The 17,704-nt window shown below is 36.3% G+C and overlaps 3 protein-coding genes across 4 annotated transcripts in view; 2 read left to right on the top strand and 1 right to left on the bottom strand.

Moving 5' to 3' along the window:
- Positions 1 to 11,322, bottom strand: part of LOC108972018 (transmembrane protein 64) — an 18,189-nt gene extending 6,867 nt beyond the window's left edge. The window contains exons 1-3 of one of the 2 annotated variants that reach the window (XM_018938448.1): positions 11,248 to 11,322; positions 8,954 to 10,094; positions 2,551 to 2,674 (exon numbers count right to left, since the gene is read on the bottom strand). In XM_018938448.1, the coding sequence (XP_018793993.1) occupies positions 2,551 to 2,674; positions 8,954 to 9,957 (1,128 nt within the window). In that variant the 5' untranslated portion in view covers positions 9,958 to 10,094; positions 11,248 to 11,322. Of the gene's footprint in view, positions 1 to 2,550; positions 2,675 to 8,953; positions 10,095 to 11,058 lie in introns of both variants that reach the window. The other variant, XM_018938446.1, reaches the window with a different exon arrangement.
- Positions 11,323 to 11,684: 362 nt separating this feature from the next.
- Positions 11,685 to 13,184, top strand: LOC108972006 (transcription elongation factor, mitochondrial). The gene is made up of 3 exons (XM_018938421.1): positions 11,685 to 11,950; positions 12,006 to 12,169; positions 12,230 to 13,184. Exons 1-3 carry the CDS (start codon positions 11,718 to 11,720, stop codon positions 13,072 to 13,074), a joined length of 1,242 nt encoding a protein of 413 aa, XP_018793966.1. The 5' UTR covers positions 11,685 to 11,717; the 3' UTR covers positions 13,075 to 13,184.
- Positions 13,185 to 13,307: 123 nt separating this feature from the next.
- On the top strand, positions 13,308 to 17,501 carry LOC108972005 (ADP-ribosylation factor GTPase-activating protein 2). Its single transcript, XM_018938419.1, has 7 exons — positions 13,308 to 13,684; positions 13,857 to 14,180; positions 14,431 to 14,577; positions 14,697 to 14,864; positions 14,923 to 15,200; positions 16,077 to 16,666; positions 16,733 to 17,501. Exons 1-7 carry the CDS (start codon positions 13,604 to 13,606, stop codon positions 16,870 to 16,872), a joined length of 1,728 nt encoding a protein of 575 aa, XP_018793964.1. The 5' UTR covers positions 13,308 to 13,603; the 3' UTR covers positions 16,873 to 17,501.
- The last annotated feature ends 203 nt before the right edge of the window (positions 17,502 to 17,704 follow it).

Genomic DNA, 17,704 nt, shown 5'->3' with positions numbered 1-17,704 from the left:
CTTAAGATTTTTGACATTTTCAAATTTTTTGTATAGTATTTTTTTTCTTTTTTGTTCATTTTGGTTACTACTTGCATATGAAAATTTTACAAGAGCTTTTGCTTTTGATTTGTTTGAAAGCCTGTGCACAAAAAACCTGTGTTTTTTTAGAAAATATGCCAAATATGTTCAATTAGAGTCAGAATTTTGGGGTTATTCGCGATATTTTTCAAATAATTTTAAAGTTTTTCATGACCTTCTGGTGTTTGAAAGCTTGAATTTTTGAAATTAAAAAAATTTTCCAAAAATTTTTAACACTATTAAAATTTTTTAATTTTAAATTTATTTTCCTATTATCTTCGAGAATAGATTGAAAAATAAATCGCGCTTAAAAGTATTATGGCTGCGCTTCAATAAAAGTCAAAAAAGCTGCCTGCAACCACACGGAAATTTATTGTTTATAAACAATACTTGTATATTTGAATATTTACGTATGTATTCAGACGAAGAGGTTGCGGTTGACGTCGATATCGGTACATATACTATACAAAAGAGTATAAGCTATAAACAATTAGCAATTGATATGCAAAATAAATTTCAAATAAACAACACAATAAAATGCTCTAYATGCATCAATTGAAAGAAATTGCTATAAAAATTTATTTTTGCGCAATATACATATTTTGCGTATGTACATGTACTTCCTTATATGTGGGTATCGGTGGAAATACAATAACAATATACTCACAGCCTTCAGCGAGACATTTTTATTGCTTGTTTTAAGAAATACAGTTTTTTAGTGCTTTTTATTAACCCCTCGAGAAAAATGCGCGAAACACACATTAGAAAATTCTTTTTTGTGTGTTTGATCATTTGACGCTTCTTTTTATTGTTGATCAGTTCAAAACTGATGAATTTCTACAATCAGTGTGAAATTACTGATAAGAGCGAGACACATAAATTCAATTGAACCTATAGTGGCAGTGTTTCATACAAAAACTTGATTTCGATATTTCCATTTGTATGGCAGCTATATGCTATAGTGGTTCGATTTGAACAATTTTTATGCGAATGTACCGTTATTTGATAGACAAATTCATACAAAATTTCGTGAAGATAGCTCGTTAAATATAGAAGTTTTTCAGATAACAACTTGATTTGGATTGTTCATTTTGTATGACCACTATATGTTATAGTAGTCCGATTTAAATAATTTCTTCTGCGAATGTACCGTAATTTGGAAGAATAATTCGTGCAACATTTCGTTAATATATCTCATCAAATAAAAAAGTTTTCATACAACAACTTTATTTTGATATTTCAGTTTGCATGGCAGCCATATGCTATAGTTGTCCGATCTGTAAAATTTTTTAAAATATTTTAGTGTTGCCTTCGCCAATAATCCCTGCCAAAATTTCGTGAAGGTATCTCATCAAATTAACAAGTTTTTCACACAAAAATTCTTCTTTGTTCGTTCAGTTTGCATGGCAGCTATATGCTAGGTGGTCCGAACTCAAATATTTCTCCAGATAATTTAGTACTGCTTTCGAGAATAATCTCTACTAAAATTTGGTGAAGATATCTCGTCAAATTAAAAAGTGTTTCAAACAAGATTTCTTTTTCGATTGTTCAGTTTGTATGGCAGATATATGATATAGTGGTGCGACATCGGTGGTTCCGACAAATGAGACGCTTAATTGAGATAAACGGGTGTAGAAAATTTCAAAGTGATATCTCAAAAACTGCGGAACCAGTTCGCATATAAAAAAAACAATGGGACAGTTTTAAATTTTAAAAATTATATTTAATTTATCTTTTTTTTCTAAAGTAAAGAAAAAAATATTTAAGAAATACGTATTTAGCATTTTAATTATATCTATTAATTTTTTTTTTATTAAAAACTTTTCAATAACTGCACCACTGTGCGTAGTTTTATAAGTGTTAATACTATTCCCCAACTGGTCGCACTGCGAACAGCGCTACAGTGCCATTGGTTTGCTCCCCAACGTGGTCTATATCTATAGATATTTATACCATATGTATGTATGTATGTATGTTTATACATTTATAAATATATCATGTGAATATGGGGCGCATATGTTTCCGAGTTTAAATACGAATTTTGTGCAGAAGCAGAGAAAAATCGAAAATTATTGTTATAAATTAAACAAAGCACTAAATTATAACCACGAGAAACGGATACACGCACACACAGCAGTACAAACATATAATTTTTTATTATTTCTATATGGCGCACACATGTTTAATTGTGGCTAGCCGCAAAAGCGCACACACACMTATGCAGATATTGTAAGTATGAAAGCAAAAAAAAGTTATCTGCATGGAAATTACAAAAATTACAGATGTTTGATTTGCCAACGGCTGCCACACACCCCCCCACAAACCCCACAACTCGCGTGCGTGCGGTCGATCGAAAAAAAAAATTAGAACATTTATTAGCGGTTCTGGGCGTGGTTGTGGTACGTTGATACATATGAATGTGCCTATATTTATATCTGCGTTTTTATTTAATTTTTTTTTTGTAACCTGGTGCAGTTACTCTTGACTTACCGCAAAAATCATATTTTGTACGCCAAATGGAATGGGCGTTAAGCGCGTAAAGAGCACGACTCTGAATGCCTTTGGTCCCGATATGACGCGCAGTATAGCGCGTGCAGTCTCATTTTTAATTATTCTGAAAAAGTAATGAAACATTGTTGTAAGAAAAACATGTGCATATCATCACCTAAAATGCAAAACAACRTAACATCACTTTTCATAAGTTGACAGGCGAAGGAATTACRATRTAATAGAAACCACTCATATGGAAAGAAAATTTGAGTTTTGGTTACAAAATGGTTAGATATTGGTTATAAAATGCTTATAAATAGGTTATAAAAGGGTTATACATTGGTTATAAAATGGTTATATAATAGTTATATATAACGGAAGCTGAAAATTTAATGCTACATAAATGTAATATGATGTAGTGAATCGTAAGCAATAAAAAAATCAATTTCGATTTTTTTGGTGATATGTTGTTTTGTATTTTAGCTAACGATATGTAGTTAGTACAAGTAGATATTTAAATGGAACAAAAAGGAAAGTAAGATTTTTTTTTTGGTATTTTTTGGAACAATATTTGTTTACTTATACGGAAACCACATAAAAATTAAAAAATAGGCAATTCAAATGTTTTAAAATCGAGGTGAAATAAAGCTGCAATGATTTGTTTATTTTCATGCTGAAGTTCCAACTGTTTCCTGTGTTTTTGTGGTTTGAAARCGGGGGCAATCTGTAGTTTTTTTAGTTTCTTTCAAACAAATAAATTCACTAAAATATTAACATACAGTGTCTATCAATAGGGATGGCCCCGATGTGTGGAAAATTGGAAGAGTGGTGCCACCTGGGAAACCCACCAATAAAGAGCAGTCCTATCGTYCGATAACTCTCGTCCCCAGTAGTGAAGACACTTGATGTCTTGCCACACCCGACCATCACGCGCCACCTGTGTCTAGCAAACCACCAGCATAGCTTCCGAAAAGTGCTCAGCACCACCACAACACTTAGCATGGAATCAACCAAAAACCGAGRAAAGACGAAGATCTTCGTTGCGTTGTATTTATCAAAAGACACAATGCTTCTTGAGAACATCGAAAAATCTACACTCCTATAGGGTAGAAAAGGTGTACTATGAAATACCTGAGTGGTCGACAATCATCCGTACTGTTTCGARACAAAAACTCTAAATTGAGAAGAATTAAACAGGGGGTGCYGCAGGATGGTGTTCTTTCCCCGCTGCTGTTTAATTGCTAAATCTCGAAACTATCTCCATCACCAGATGAAATTTCTATCACGTCGTACACTGAGGTTTGGACTACAATAACGTTGGGCAATGGAATCGATGCCAGACGAGGAAGCTTCAGGCAGAACACWGCACTCCGGACTATAACGGGATGCCAAATTTTGTCAGTGCGTTGAGTAAGGTTTGCCATTTCATTATGTCATATTTCGGWACAACACTTGGAAATCGTCCAAAATTATTAAGCAAAAATTCACGAATTTACGTCCATTTTTCACAATTGCCAGCATTCAGCGCACCATATCCGAAATGCTTCACCGGATCATGGAGATGGAAAAGGAGGAGTAATTTTCTGGTTGAGTAAACTCAAGAAAGACCGTAGTTTCTGCAGAAGCGAATATAACGACAAGATCTATGAAGGTGGCTTAGGAGTACAAGAGAATCTACTATAAAAACAGGTAGTAGGACAAAAGAAAACACAGCGGCTGCACAATGGTGGGTAGAGCATAACGGCAAAATCAAAACTGGCAGGCCAGCACTTCAAATAACCCCCCCAAGCGGTAGGAATGAGATTTCAGCATGTTGAAAATAGTAGGGAAGAGCTTGCTGTGTCGAAAAAAAAAWAATAAATAACTTGGGTGTTTTCTAGGGCGATCGTAAGGAAGAATATTTCCACACTTGTTTAAGGGGTTATATCTACTTGCGAGTCTCAAAAAATATATTTTWTGCATATATTTATATCRATTGTACATRCTTTGTGTTCAGYTTGTATGKAAGCTATATGCTATAGTAATTCGTTCTGAACAATTTTTTTGGAGATTATATTGTTGCTTTAGAAAATATACAAAATTTCAAAACGATATCCTAAAAACTGAGATACTGCTTCGTATATAAACAGACAGATAGACGGAGAGACAGACGGACATGGTTAAATTGACTCAGCTCGACATAGTGATCATTTATATATATACTTTATAGGATCTCCGACCCTTCCTTCTGGGTGTTACAAACTTCGTGACAAAATTTATTGGCATTGTTCATCCTCTTCACATTACATAAACTGATTAAATCATTATTTCAAGTGCTAACTTCTGATGATTGATCGCGTGCCTTTCTTTTTTTTATCATGTACCGCACACATATTCGCAAAGCAAATAGCACAAAAAGATAAAGGCTGAAAGCGTGTGTAAATTGACAGTAAACGATAACATTAAATAAGCTGTTTGGRTGTCGAAATTAGCAACAGTACCGTGATATATCACTTAATGATTAAAACAACTGTTTATTCTCGAACTAACTATATCTCCACATAACAAAACAAACTTATTGTGTTTAAAAACATTGYAAATATCAATAGATATATAGACTAAGTTAGATAAGCAAAGGTGAGATCATACGAGCTATTTATAGAACAGTAACCATGATAGAGCTATGCTGCTTCTTCTTTGCTTTTTTGTTTTACTAAGAGCTGCTTTCTCAATGTCTGGTTAGCAGCCATCTGKCWGTYCAGTTCTGGTTAACTTAACCAAGACTAATTTTTTCGGTCCAGAAACTATTTTTAACCAGAACTGAAATGACAGCCAGCTATTAAGCAGACATTGAGTAAACGGACCTAAGTGGATTTAAGTGATAGGAGCCGCTGAACTGAACAGCAGTGTCTACCCTAAAAGTGAAATACGACTGGGGTACGAAGATGGCATTGACATCGTAGGCCTTAACAACGAAGTCGTAAGTGCAGCTTTTTCCAATATRGAAAAAGAAGTGAAAGAGGGTGGTTTTGTGATGCACGTAGGCAAGACAAAGTACCTGGAGRCCACACAYAAAGATTCCTCGCGTTTTGGTCACTGTTAGTAGCTCTAAATTTGTAAAAAAGTGAAGAACTTTGTCGCGAAACCAGCAWTTTTAACCTGAAGATCAAATGTAGAATAACTCTTGTCAAGCAGTGCTACTTTAGGAACTGTATGCAATTGAGAAGCATGAGAGATGATAAAGGCYCTAGAGCATTCGCGATAAGTGTTCTCCGCTAGGTCTTTAAAGTCGTCCAATGGATGGAACCACGAATTTTACGAGTTCTGCAGCTATTTGGCGGTGAGAAGACGAAAATAAYATAATCAATTGGTAAAAAGTATACTACCATTGATGATAACATTTTTATGAGACCTTATCGATTTTGCTTTTATGACATTGACTTGCAGTTTAAATGTTTATGAGTAGTATAAAAAATTATATACAAAAATTTASGGAAGGTGGTGTGAGGGTAAAAAGTACAGTAACGGTAAATGCAATTTATGATATCTGCTATGTTTCAAGTAAAAAACATGCATGCGAGCTTTTGAACTTGTATCGCAGTTATCACYGGTTCAAGCAGGCGCGTGATTAGAGCATTGCACAATTACTGAGTTCGAAACTGGGTCAGCAGTTAATTCAAGCGCTAGACCCGCTAGTATAGCGGAATAGGCGCGTGTACCTACACACTATACAAAACTAGTGCCCATTTGCATAGAATAATTGATGATGTCGGCAACACGGAAAATATACAATTTCAATGCATTCATACATTTGTAAAAAGGTACCGGCAGCGGTGATTTCCAATTCTATTGTGTACTACAATATATGACGTATGCATAGCAGAAATCACCCATTAGCGCTTGATGTTAGTGTCGGCTGACAGCCACTACAGCAGACCTTATTTATTTCATTTAATTTCTTGTTGATCGTAATTGACAGACAGACAGACGGACATWACAATAACACCGTTTAGCSGACAAATCGCTGGGGTAAACAACACGCTTTATACCTGGCGCTKAGGCAGAGTGGGAGTGGTACACACTTTACTAACGAAATTGCTTAGTAACAACTGCTGTGAAACGTGTGCAAATATATGGATATTAATGGATATAATACCATAAGGCTACAATGAAGAATGCTTTATTTCATATCTAAGCGTTTGCCAGCCGATAAGTAGATACTGATGAAAAATATTATATAATAATTGAAAGTATAAAGCTTGAAAACAACTAAAATTCAATTTAAACAAAGTAAACGTTAACTTCGGCTGCACCGCAGCCATAATACCCTACACAAATACAAAGATTTCATACAACCACTTGATTTGGATTAGTCAGTTTATATGACAGCTATATGCTATAGTGGTCCGATTTGAACAATTTCTTTAGTGATTGTACCGTTGCCTTGGACAATAGTCTATGAAGAATTGTGTGAAGATATCTCGTCAAATAAAAAAGTTTCCCATACAAGGACTTAAGTTTGATCGATCACTTTCTATGCCAGCTATATGCTATAGTGAACCGATTTTAACAATTTCTTCGAAGATAATAGCGCTGTCTTGGGAAAACAATCTAAGTCAAATTTCGTTAAGATATCTCTTCAAATAAAAAGTTTTTTTTTTTTTATACAAGAACTAGATTTGGATCGTTCAGTATGTATGGCAGTTATATAGTATGCTATATTTGTCCGATATCAGCGAATGGAACAAATAAGCAGTTGCTTGGAGCGAAAAAGATGTGTGTAAAATTGATGGTTGATATCTCAAAAACTGAGGGACTASTTCGCGTATATACAGCCGGACGGCTKAARTTGACTCAGCTCAYCATACTGATCATTTAGGGGATTAGACTTCGCACGCGGTAAGGCATGACTTTCGTAGAAATATAAGCATAGTCTTGCCAGAAAATTGTTCTATAATATTTAGCTTGAACTGAAATTATAGACTTTGAATGAGATTCTACCAATGAAAAGACATTTGAAGTTCAAGCTACAAATGCCTTCAGCCATGCATTGAATGGGTGCTCAACCGGAAGTAGCTTAGACTACTAGGCCTGACCAGAGACTTAGTTCTGGTATCACGGAGAGCAGTAAGCACTTGGAGTTCGCTTCAATCTGCTCATCGAGGTTGGACCTTCGGGGACATTCGTGGTTGCTATGGTTTAAACTCAAATGCGGGTAGAACTGACTATGTGGAGTCACATAGTGGACGGGTGCTAGACTCAAAAGTGCGGCAGAGTTTTGAGATGGGCCTCWTACCCGACCAAGGTGAAATTAGGTGTTCGTTCCACCTTACCTTAGGACGCAGTGTTGAACGCTTTGCTCTTGAGCACCGTGGGGTTAGGTCATCGAGGTTAGGTACCCACGTTAAATTCAATGGATGTTGTGTATAGAGGTATAAAAACTGTTTCATGGCGATCGTGTAAACCTTTTGAGTGAAAAAGTGATGAATTTTAGTTACGAGGGAGGTACAAAAGGACAAACTTGAGGGTACGATAAAACACAAACGATAAAAAACAAATTTCGGTTGTAAAGCTATAAAAATTGTACAGAGAAAAGCTGTTYAGTGAAAAAGTGATGAACTTTATTTTGGAGTTGGACCAGATTAAACTTATATAGTAACATAACAAATTAGAACTTATAATAGTACCATATCAAATATCGGTCGTAAAGCYATAAAAATTGCATAGAGGTGCGAGAACCCTTGGAAATTTCCTGCAATTAAACAGGCATTCGAAAACTATTRGGATTTTCCCCTTCATTAGAAAGTATTTTATGACTCTTAGTTCGAATAAAGTTGTCACTAATATTGCTAATCAGTAATATCCTTGGTTTGTGTAAAACTCAGCAACATTTTTTCTTTTCATTTCCTTCAATTTCGAACCATTCATACTTCCCTACAATACCATATTCGTTCACAAAGTCATGGTAATATTCTAACCATGTTGTAAACACACGCGCGCACTACTCTAATATTCATTACAATTGGATTTTTTTTTTCAATGGTCAACTGCTGTTGAAGGTGATGYCCTCGACTTTGAATGTCACGGAAACTCCTTGTTGAAGTGGTGTGTAATTAAATGGTAAAAAATTTCTATATTATTTGATGAATTACAAAACTAAAGTGTAGCGTGTTGACACGATGACATAAGGGTTGAATGTGGTGAAAGAAATATTAATTAATTATTGATATAATCTATTGGACAATCAAAAGGATTTTCATTGCAATAAAAAATATGAAATATTAGGTTGAAAATTCATTTTTTTTTTTCAAAAGCGTTGAACAAAGTAATGTTATTTAAGTGATGATTAAATGTTTTTTCGTTACTTGAGAATATATTTACATATCTAGACACATAAAACTTWGTTTCAAGGTCCATTACTTACTTATGAATTGGGATGCGATGTCGGAAACTACGCACAGTCCAATGAACAATGGCTATACCCACGTTAGCGCCCGTTATAATGATCAGTATGCCCTTTATGGCGCCAAACAGGTAACCGGAAGTGAGCATCAGCACAAAGTAACCCACTATTATTGGAAAGCTGACTATCATAAACGAGACCAACAGTATCGACACTATAACCCAGGGATTTTGCATTTCGATCCAGAGCAGGAATTGTTTGGTGTAGTCGCGCGTCAGGTAGGCAAAACATAAAAATGCTACAATTGCGACCAGCAACAGCAGGAAACCAATGACCATTTTTCGACTACACCAATTGCGATTGCGCGCCTTAATCGMACCACGTGTATTGCGACGTGTACCGCTTGCGTTGCTGCTATAGCTGGCGTCAATACCGCCGAAGGCGTTAGCAGTTGGCGGCATAAGCAGATCGTTTTCGTCGTCAAGATCGACGGCCGCATCGTTGTCGTAGTTGTTGAGCGTGTTGGAGGTGAGTTCGAGGCTGGTTGAAGTCGCTGCATACACTATACCTCTATAACTGCTGCTGACAATTTCATCGTCCGTTAGACTAGTAGCAATACGTCCATTGGAATAATTTTGTTTGAGCACGATCGTTTTAGGGCGTATGCTACCGCTATAACTGTTACTTTTATGCAAAGACKTTGGCGGAAATGCATTATAGCTGGCGTTGGAACGGTAAGCACTTTCTAAGAGTARACGGTCGTCGTCGAAGAAGTTTGCCGGCGCGCGGRTAGGTGTGCTGTTGCATGTGTAGGAATCTTTAGCACGCTCRTATGCATTCTCCGTTYTTTCTTCATTATCACTTTCGCTTTGGGCATTATGYCTGCTTGTTGTCGCTGTTGTGGTGTGGGTGGCAACTTGTGGTACGCAGTAGTATGCCGCCTTGCTGTTTTTGTTTGACTGATGCAGTGACCATTGTGGCCGTCCGCTTGATGAAATCGCGTTAAAGTTCAAGGTCGCATTCATGTTTTTTAGTTTTTAKTTGGTAATTAGTGCAATTTTTGGAAATATGCGGTCACACATACATATAAACATTTGTCTGTTGGAATGTTTACGCCAATTGGAGTAGTGAATTATGCATTTAATTTTTGAAAACAACTCAACTGTGCAAGAAGAAAATATGTCAAGCAAAATTATGAAAAGAAATGTGTTTGTACGAATTCTTCAAATACCGCGCCGGTTTCATACGAAATGCTGACATCTAATTGGTTTTATTTATAAAACGAAAACATGTCAATTTTCATATTTCACTCAATTTAGCGCAGTGCTGTCATATACAAAACAAAGCCATAYGCAGCCTCCGTTGGGCGCACACCTCGCTTGTTGGTTATGTATTTATTTACTTGTAAATATGTTTGTATTGTGTTTTATCTGTCTGTGGCTTGCCATTTGCTTTSCGCCTGCGAAGGCCTGTACGTTTTGCGTCGATGGGAGACGGCCCTGACTTTTTTATTTATCTATTTTATGTATTTTTGTTTTGCTTTTCACAACAGCCTTTGTTTCGCTTTTTCTTTCGTCACAATTTGTGCATAGCCAATAAGCACTGAAAACACTTCCAATTCACTTTCTTTTGCGAATGCAGTAGCAGCGTTTAAACACATACACATACACATACAAATAAATATGCACACACATGCCTTTGTATTTCTATGGTTATAAGACAATTATCACAGCAACTCAAGTATCAAGTTTAGTTGCGTTTTATAACTTCAGATTGATTTTATAATGAGTCGATTACATCGAAACACAAGCATGCTGTAACACGTAAGTTATTACCGWTCCCACGACAGTCGGGTCTACGAAAACCGGAACGGAGCCGGATTTTTATCCGGCCAGGGACTGTCAACTCGGCAGAATTCTGCCGTTACAACAACAACAACAAAAACGTAAATTATTACAAAATTAATTTTTCGTATAGCATAATAAATTGTAGCTGGCAAACGGTGCTTTACATGTCATGTTTATGTTTTTTAATTTCAAAATCACACAATACTCCTGCATGAGATTTAGTTACATTAATAAGAAACCAAACAAASACACAATGCAACACTCAAAGGATGCACCAACATTGCGCAAAATAATCTCCGTGTTTGGTCCCGTTGTTAATCTCGATTCTTTATGTACTTCATTTTGCTGCTTTTGTAACAAAATATCAGTTACAAAATACTCTTCAGACATAAATATGAAKTTATTATTTCAATTTGCACATATTTTTTGTTGTTTTTGCAAACTAGGCGTATWGAAAGCAACTCTTACTTGTTATTAACTACAAAAGTTTAACCGCTTTTATTATCATCTCACATTCGATTTATTCAAGCAACTGAATTTGACTTTCTTCGCTTTTGTTGTTGTGCTTTTTATTTCATGCGAATGGGAATATGTAAACAACAAAAATCAGCTGTTCAGGCTGTGTTCATTGCCCTGCGCAAAAAGAAATTTACAGGTGCTTTTAAAATACTGGAAAATACTCTTCGGTATTTAATACAAGATATATATTTAGTGAAATTTTGTCATATAAAGAGGACAGAAATAGAAACTCTAAATTTTTTTAACCAATTATAAACAATAACTTATCATAACCAATATATGTATGTGTGCGCCAATAAGTGTTATTGTCAAATTACTACCAATGCAACTCTGTTATTCGTTACCTCCCACCAGCTGATTTTTGCATGCTTATTTCACTTGTTTTCTTCGCAAATGTTTTTTGAAATATATAGTGCAAAATGTTTAAATWTTGTTTGTCACAATTCGTTAAAGAAACTATAAAAAATCTCAACAAATCGCAAACATATGCATTCAGTATTTCCAAAAGTACGAGCGCCAGTGTGGATGCTCTACTACCAAAAGCTCTCGAGAACAACAAGCAGACAACCGGCAAAAATCCTCTTCAAAACTATACCGCAGAGCAGCAGGACAAAATTCTTACAATTGTGAATAAAGATGCAGAGCTTTTGAAGTAAATATATTTATTATATAATATTATGAAAGAGTAAGTTAAATATTTATATTAGTTATGATATAGCTAAAACACGTGCCGTGAAATTAGTGACATGGAAAAAACGTAATGGACCGTTGCGGAGTTTAGAAGACATACTTCAAATAGAGGGTTTTAGCTTGAGGATTGCCGACAAATTCTACAAAAGTATGCTTGGGGGACATGTTGATGAGGGTAAAGGTTAGTATGCGCAYACATAACTTGAATAAGTTGCGATAATACAAAAATATTAAATAATAGCGGCGACTTCTGCACGTAGGCGTACCGCTGGTTTCATTACACCAGCCATAGATGTTGAACATCGTGCGTTATTACGTTCCTGTGTTTCTTTACGTGTTGGCGTTTCGAGCATAACTTGGGCACGTCTGGAACTACCGGAATCCGAAAACACAAATGCACCATGTMATTTGACACATTGGCAGCATCACGACATCACCGAGAAAAAGCTTCATTTAGGTGATTTAGTACATCGACTATTATATGTAGATCATCTTATACCAAACGCGGATTGCTATATTTTCGAGAATCCTCAAACGGCGATAAACAGCAATCCAGGAAATGTGGATCAGCAAAATATAARCATACAAAAATCACAAGTTACAGCGGTGCTGGCATACGCATTATGCACGCGAGGCAGATATGCTGAAGCATTGAAAAATGGGCATGAAATATTAAGTGATGCTAACAAAAAAACCGAAGAAACATGGCCAAATGTTTTTTATCTGCGTCGCTTTTTGACGGCACGATTATTTAGCCAATTGGTGGGCACCGAACGTGTGTCTTCCGAGGAAACTATACTTCAGCTTATGCGTAACCATTACAATGTGTCACAATTAATACTTGATGATGAGAGTGAAACTGGGGGATATGAGAAGGCGAATGATGTATCCTTTCGGCGCAACGTACAATTTCCGTTAGCACATCGTGATATGTTTTCACAAGCAGAGCGTTATCAACGTGAATTTTTGGGTCARGCGCTTTTACTTAATGTGACATTTATGCGTTTGGTAGTTCTGCAAGATGCAGATAGTATCGCAGTTGTGACGCGTARTCCTAATAAAACAGAATTAGAGCAGTTAAACTGACGTGATCGCTATATTGTTCCTTCTAATGTAATTAACGTTTGTAAATTCATACAAACAACTGAACCAAAAAAATGTTAATAAAAATTTGTTAAATATATTTTTTTAAATTAATGTTTGTAAACAATTTCGGCAACATTTCTCTGCTTTCTTCATATTTCTTTCCATTCTTCATTGCGTTCGTGTTCGCTAATTAGGCAGCACTGCAAATTGACAGTTGCTTCCAGTGAACAGAAAAGTCATAAACGTGGAATTCTGGAAATTCCTTGCATTTTCTCATCGAAAAAAACACGTCAAAATTTAATCAAAGCAGAAAACTCTAAAAATATTAAAGCTTCTATGCCACGACGAGTGGGAATGATATAAAAAATTCAATAAAGTCGTTAAGTGTATTACTGGTAGTGTCGAGCAGTGTCCTTGGCGCAACAAAAACATACTTTTCTAGTAAATTCCTTTAGCTGAACGCTGTCAAATACCAATTAGCATAACGGCCTATAATAATATTAATAAAAGTGAAATTCTACAAAGTATAATGTCCAATTCAAGCGCAGGACCTACAAAACAGGATATTGAAGCAGTCTTTCATCGGCTACGTTCACAACCTGCCAATAAAGTAAGTACTCAACATTGCTCAAAACAGTGTAGGGAAAACCTATTCGCTTTTATATGGCACCTGTTAAAAGACTGTTTGTCAAAAATTAGTCTGGTGTCTTCGAAAAACAGCACAACACAAGCTTTTTCTTAACTAATCAATTCTAAACAAAAAATATACAAAYTCCACATAGGCTTGCTTTGATTGCTCGGCGAAGGCGCCCACTTGGTCTTCCGTTACGTATGGCATTTTTATATGCATCGATTGCTCTGCAGTACATCGCAACTTGGGTGTCCACTTGACSTTTGTACGCTCAACAAATCTTGATACCAACTGGACTTGGGTGCAGCTACGTCAAATGCAACTAGGTGGTAATGCAAATGCGGCACAGTTCTTCCGTCAACATAATTGTAACACCACCGATGCCCAGCAAAAATACAATTCGCGTGCAGCTCAATTATATCGCGACAAGTTGGCAGCTTTGGCACAACAGGCTATGAAAATGCACGGCACAAAGGTATATAGAATTCCTTAATTGTTGAAATAATTGATTGTTTACTTTTAAAATTTTAATTAATTTTTAAAAATGTTATTGTTAAACTCTTCGTTATTAAAATGTCGTTTTCGAATTTCAATGTTAACTTTTGTTTGTTTATGCTTTGAAGTTCATTATTTGTAACATTTACTAACTTGTTGCCTCTGTATAACGCCATAATTTTTCATACACGCCTTCTAATGTACCTGCACACACACACATATATATGTAGTTACATTTGGAGAATACCGCAGATAAGGCCGATGGAAATGAGTCAAAATCCACCGCTGACGCCGAGGAAGATTTCTTTGCTGAGTGCACTAATGACAACAATAAGAAAACGTTGTTCGACAACAATAACGGTGAACGGGAAGTGAAGGTAAGTGCCAACGAAGCATGTTTCACACACTGCCTTTGCCTACCTCATTGTGTTAATCYTTGTTTTACAATTCCTTTATTTTTTTGTTATAACATCTGTGTTTTTTTATATAATTTAAGCTGGATATTATAACCAAAACTGCCACTCCAACGCTCTCTAAGGACAAAGCATCCACTGAAAACATTAGTGCAGGTGCACCGAGTGTAGATTTTCTCAATTCCGTTGTACCACCGTCGGTTGTGGCACCTTCAATAGGTGTGCGCAAGATTCAGCCAAAGAAATCCGGTGTAAGTGTATATTTTTAACACTCAAAACCAATATTAAATACACGCTTTTCATTTATAGTTGGGAGCGCGCAAAGGTGGTCTCGGCGCTACCAAAGTAAAGACGAATTTTGCTGAAATCGAACAACGTGCAAACTTAGCTAATCAATGCAAGGAGGCGCCAGTAGTGTCCGATAAGCCACAAACTATTGAAGAGCAGATCGAGTCAGTGGCTAGCATGCGTTTGGCATATAAGGATTTGTCATTGCAAAAGACACGAGAAGAAGAGAAACTAAAATCGGTGGATCCAGCTAAGGCAAAGCAAATGGAGCGTCTTGGAATGGGTTTCAGTTTGCGCGGGTAGGCAATTTCACTTTGGTAATGGATAGCACTATTATGTGGTGCACTGACGACTCGAAAACAGCAAGGAATTTGCTATTATGTGGTGCACTGACGACTCGAAAACAGCAAGGAATTTGTGCAGGGGTCGCAGGACCGCTTACCAAACTTTACATATGTACCTATGCGACGTGTTGCGAGCATTTAGAATTAGTTTTTGCTATATGTCAGTGAGTAGAGATAAACCTCCAAAGCAACTATCGCAATGAAACTATAGCAATACTTGGCGATAGTCAAGAGGCACTTAAAATGATCTCAGACGAGATTAAATCGCTATTGGTGTAGCAATGTATATAACATCGCAACCAAGTCTACCTTATCTATGTGTCAGGTCACAAGGGTACAGCTGTGAACTGCTCCGAAAGGAGAAAAGAGTGCGCAGGGAAAASTATTGGCAACAACTCACAGGCATGCGGCTGATAATATTGTTATGGGTGTTTACAACCTTATTAGATTTGAGAGTGTAATCCGCATTCTGAGAGACAAATTTCGGCCACTGTCGCATTTTACACTGGTCACTGCATGCTCAAGAAGCACTTTTTAATATCGGTCTATCTTCTGGTGCAAACTGCCGGTTCTGCGACATGGATCGGGAAACTCATCTGCATCTGAYGCTAGATTGCATGGTATCCTGTAGACGTAGTGTCGAGTCCTTGTATCTATGTATGTGAATAGAAATCACCTAGTCTCAATAGCACCCAGATGTATACTGAAATTTATCTGTGTGCTGGGTTTTTGTGCGTTGTTATGACGGATGGGAGGGCAAATTAGACCTTAAGTCGCGTTGAAAACCTCAAATCTTTCTACTCTAATGTAAGTATTTAATTTTACTATTAGATCGGATATTTCGCATTCAGCACTAAGCGACATGGAGACCATACAGCAAACGTCAGCACCGAAGACTCAGGCTAAAATGTCTAACTTTCTCCGTAATGAGGAATTGGCTGATATTGATAATGTGCTAAGTGACTATTCGAGCCATTTATATATCGATAATGTGGCTGCGCGTGGCAATGGTGGTGTGAAGAGTTCGAAACTGGATAAAAGTGAATTGGAAATGATGGGCTTTGAGGCAATTGAACCGATTGGTGGTGGACATTCCAATATTACATCAATGTTTGCTGGCGCTGATGGTGATGCTAAACAAAAGCCATCTGCAAAGAGCACAACGTCTCGTAGCAGCGACAGTAGCTCGCAAAAAACTGCAAATAAATCCAAAAGTATGACTTTCGATGAAACTTCGGCACAACAGAAATTCGGCAGTGCTAAAGGTTTCGGTTCGGATCARTTCTTTGCCAATGACCCGAGCAAAAGCGAGGGAAGAACAGCCAACCTGACGCGTTTCCAAAACTCTGATAGCATATCATCATCGGAGTACTTCGGCAGAAATGAAGGCAATGGCGTGCGTGGACAAGGATCACGTGATGGTACGTGTAGAAGCAGYAGCATCAATTAAATACATACAAAAATAAAAACTTATTTAATTATTCCAGCCGCCGCTGTGGTTTTCCAGGCGCCCGACTTGGACGATGTTAAGGAGAGCGTGCGACAAGGTGTGCACAAGGTTGCTGGTCGCCTAAGTTCGATTGCAAATGATGTCATGTCATCGATTCAAGATAAATATGGCTACTGATCGAAAGTGTTGTTGCGTTTTGTATCTGGGCGCACTTTCCATTTACTATGCATAGTTAATAATTGCATTTGAAAGCGTATATTATTGTTCAAATTCAACGGAAACAAAAATAAATCAATTATAGGCATATAAAATTGCTAGAAAACTATTAGAAGCATATAAAATCAATCAATTACAGCAAGGCAAATAGTTTTCTATAAATATTCAGAAAAGAAATTATAAACTCAATCAACTCAATTTACGAAACAAAGATATTTAAATGCTAACGGCACGAGTATAGTTAGCTTTGCGCCATTTCACGTTGATGTTTTTCATGATAATTCTCATGAAGTTGTTTCAAATTATTTTGCCATACACTCTTACTCTCTTTTCCGAAACTGTCTACTTATTTTCATTTATACAAATCTACGCGCTTGTTTTGCCGTTATTTTGAACTTTTGTATCACAACCGTTTCTTTACCGTTATTTTAAAGATTGTTATCATTATTCAAGTAGTAATTGGCGCTTTTTTCCATTGTATGTATGTATTTAGCTGGTGAGCAACGCATTGTAGTGAACACCATTAGGGAATAAGTGGAAATATGTATGTATAATCAATTGTATAAATAAAAAGGTTTTAAATTTCCAAATTTTTATGTTGTTAAGCTTGTACTTTTTTACCCTTTGCTTTTCAGTAACTTTAAATTCCATTAGCAATTCTTTAGATGTTATAGAAACTAAAAAATATATGGCGGTTTAGAATAGTAACTGAACTTGTTGTTTGTAAACTTCAAAATACATATTTTTTCAATTTTAAAATATTGGCTTTTAAATTTATAGTTTTTTTTTTTTA

The sequence above is a fragment of the Bactrocera latifrons genome, unplaced genomic scaffold (assembly GCF_001853355.1).
Source record: "Bactrocera latifrons isolate USDA-ARS-PBARC rearing strain unplaced genomic scaffold, ASM185335v1 scaffold_37, whole genome shotgun sequence".
Lineage (NCBI taxonomy): Eukaryota > Metazoa > Arthropoda > Insecta > Diptera > Tephritidae > Bactrocera > Bactrocera latifrons.
The sequence above is the reverse complement of the archived record's forward strand: the minus strand, read 5'-3'. Positions and strand labels throughout refer to the sequence as shown.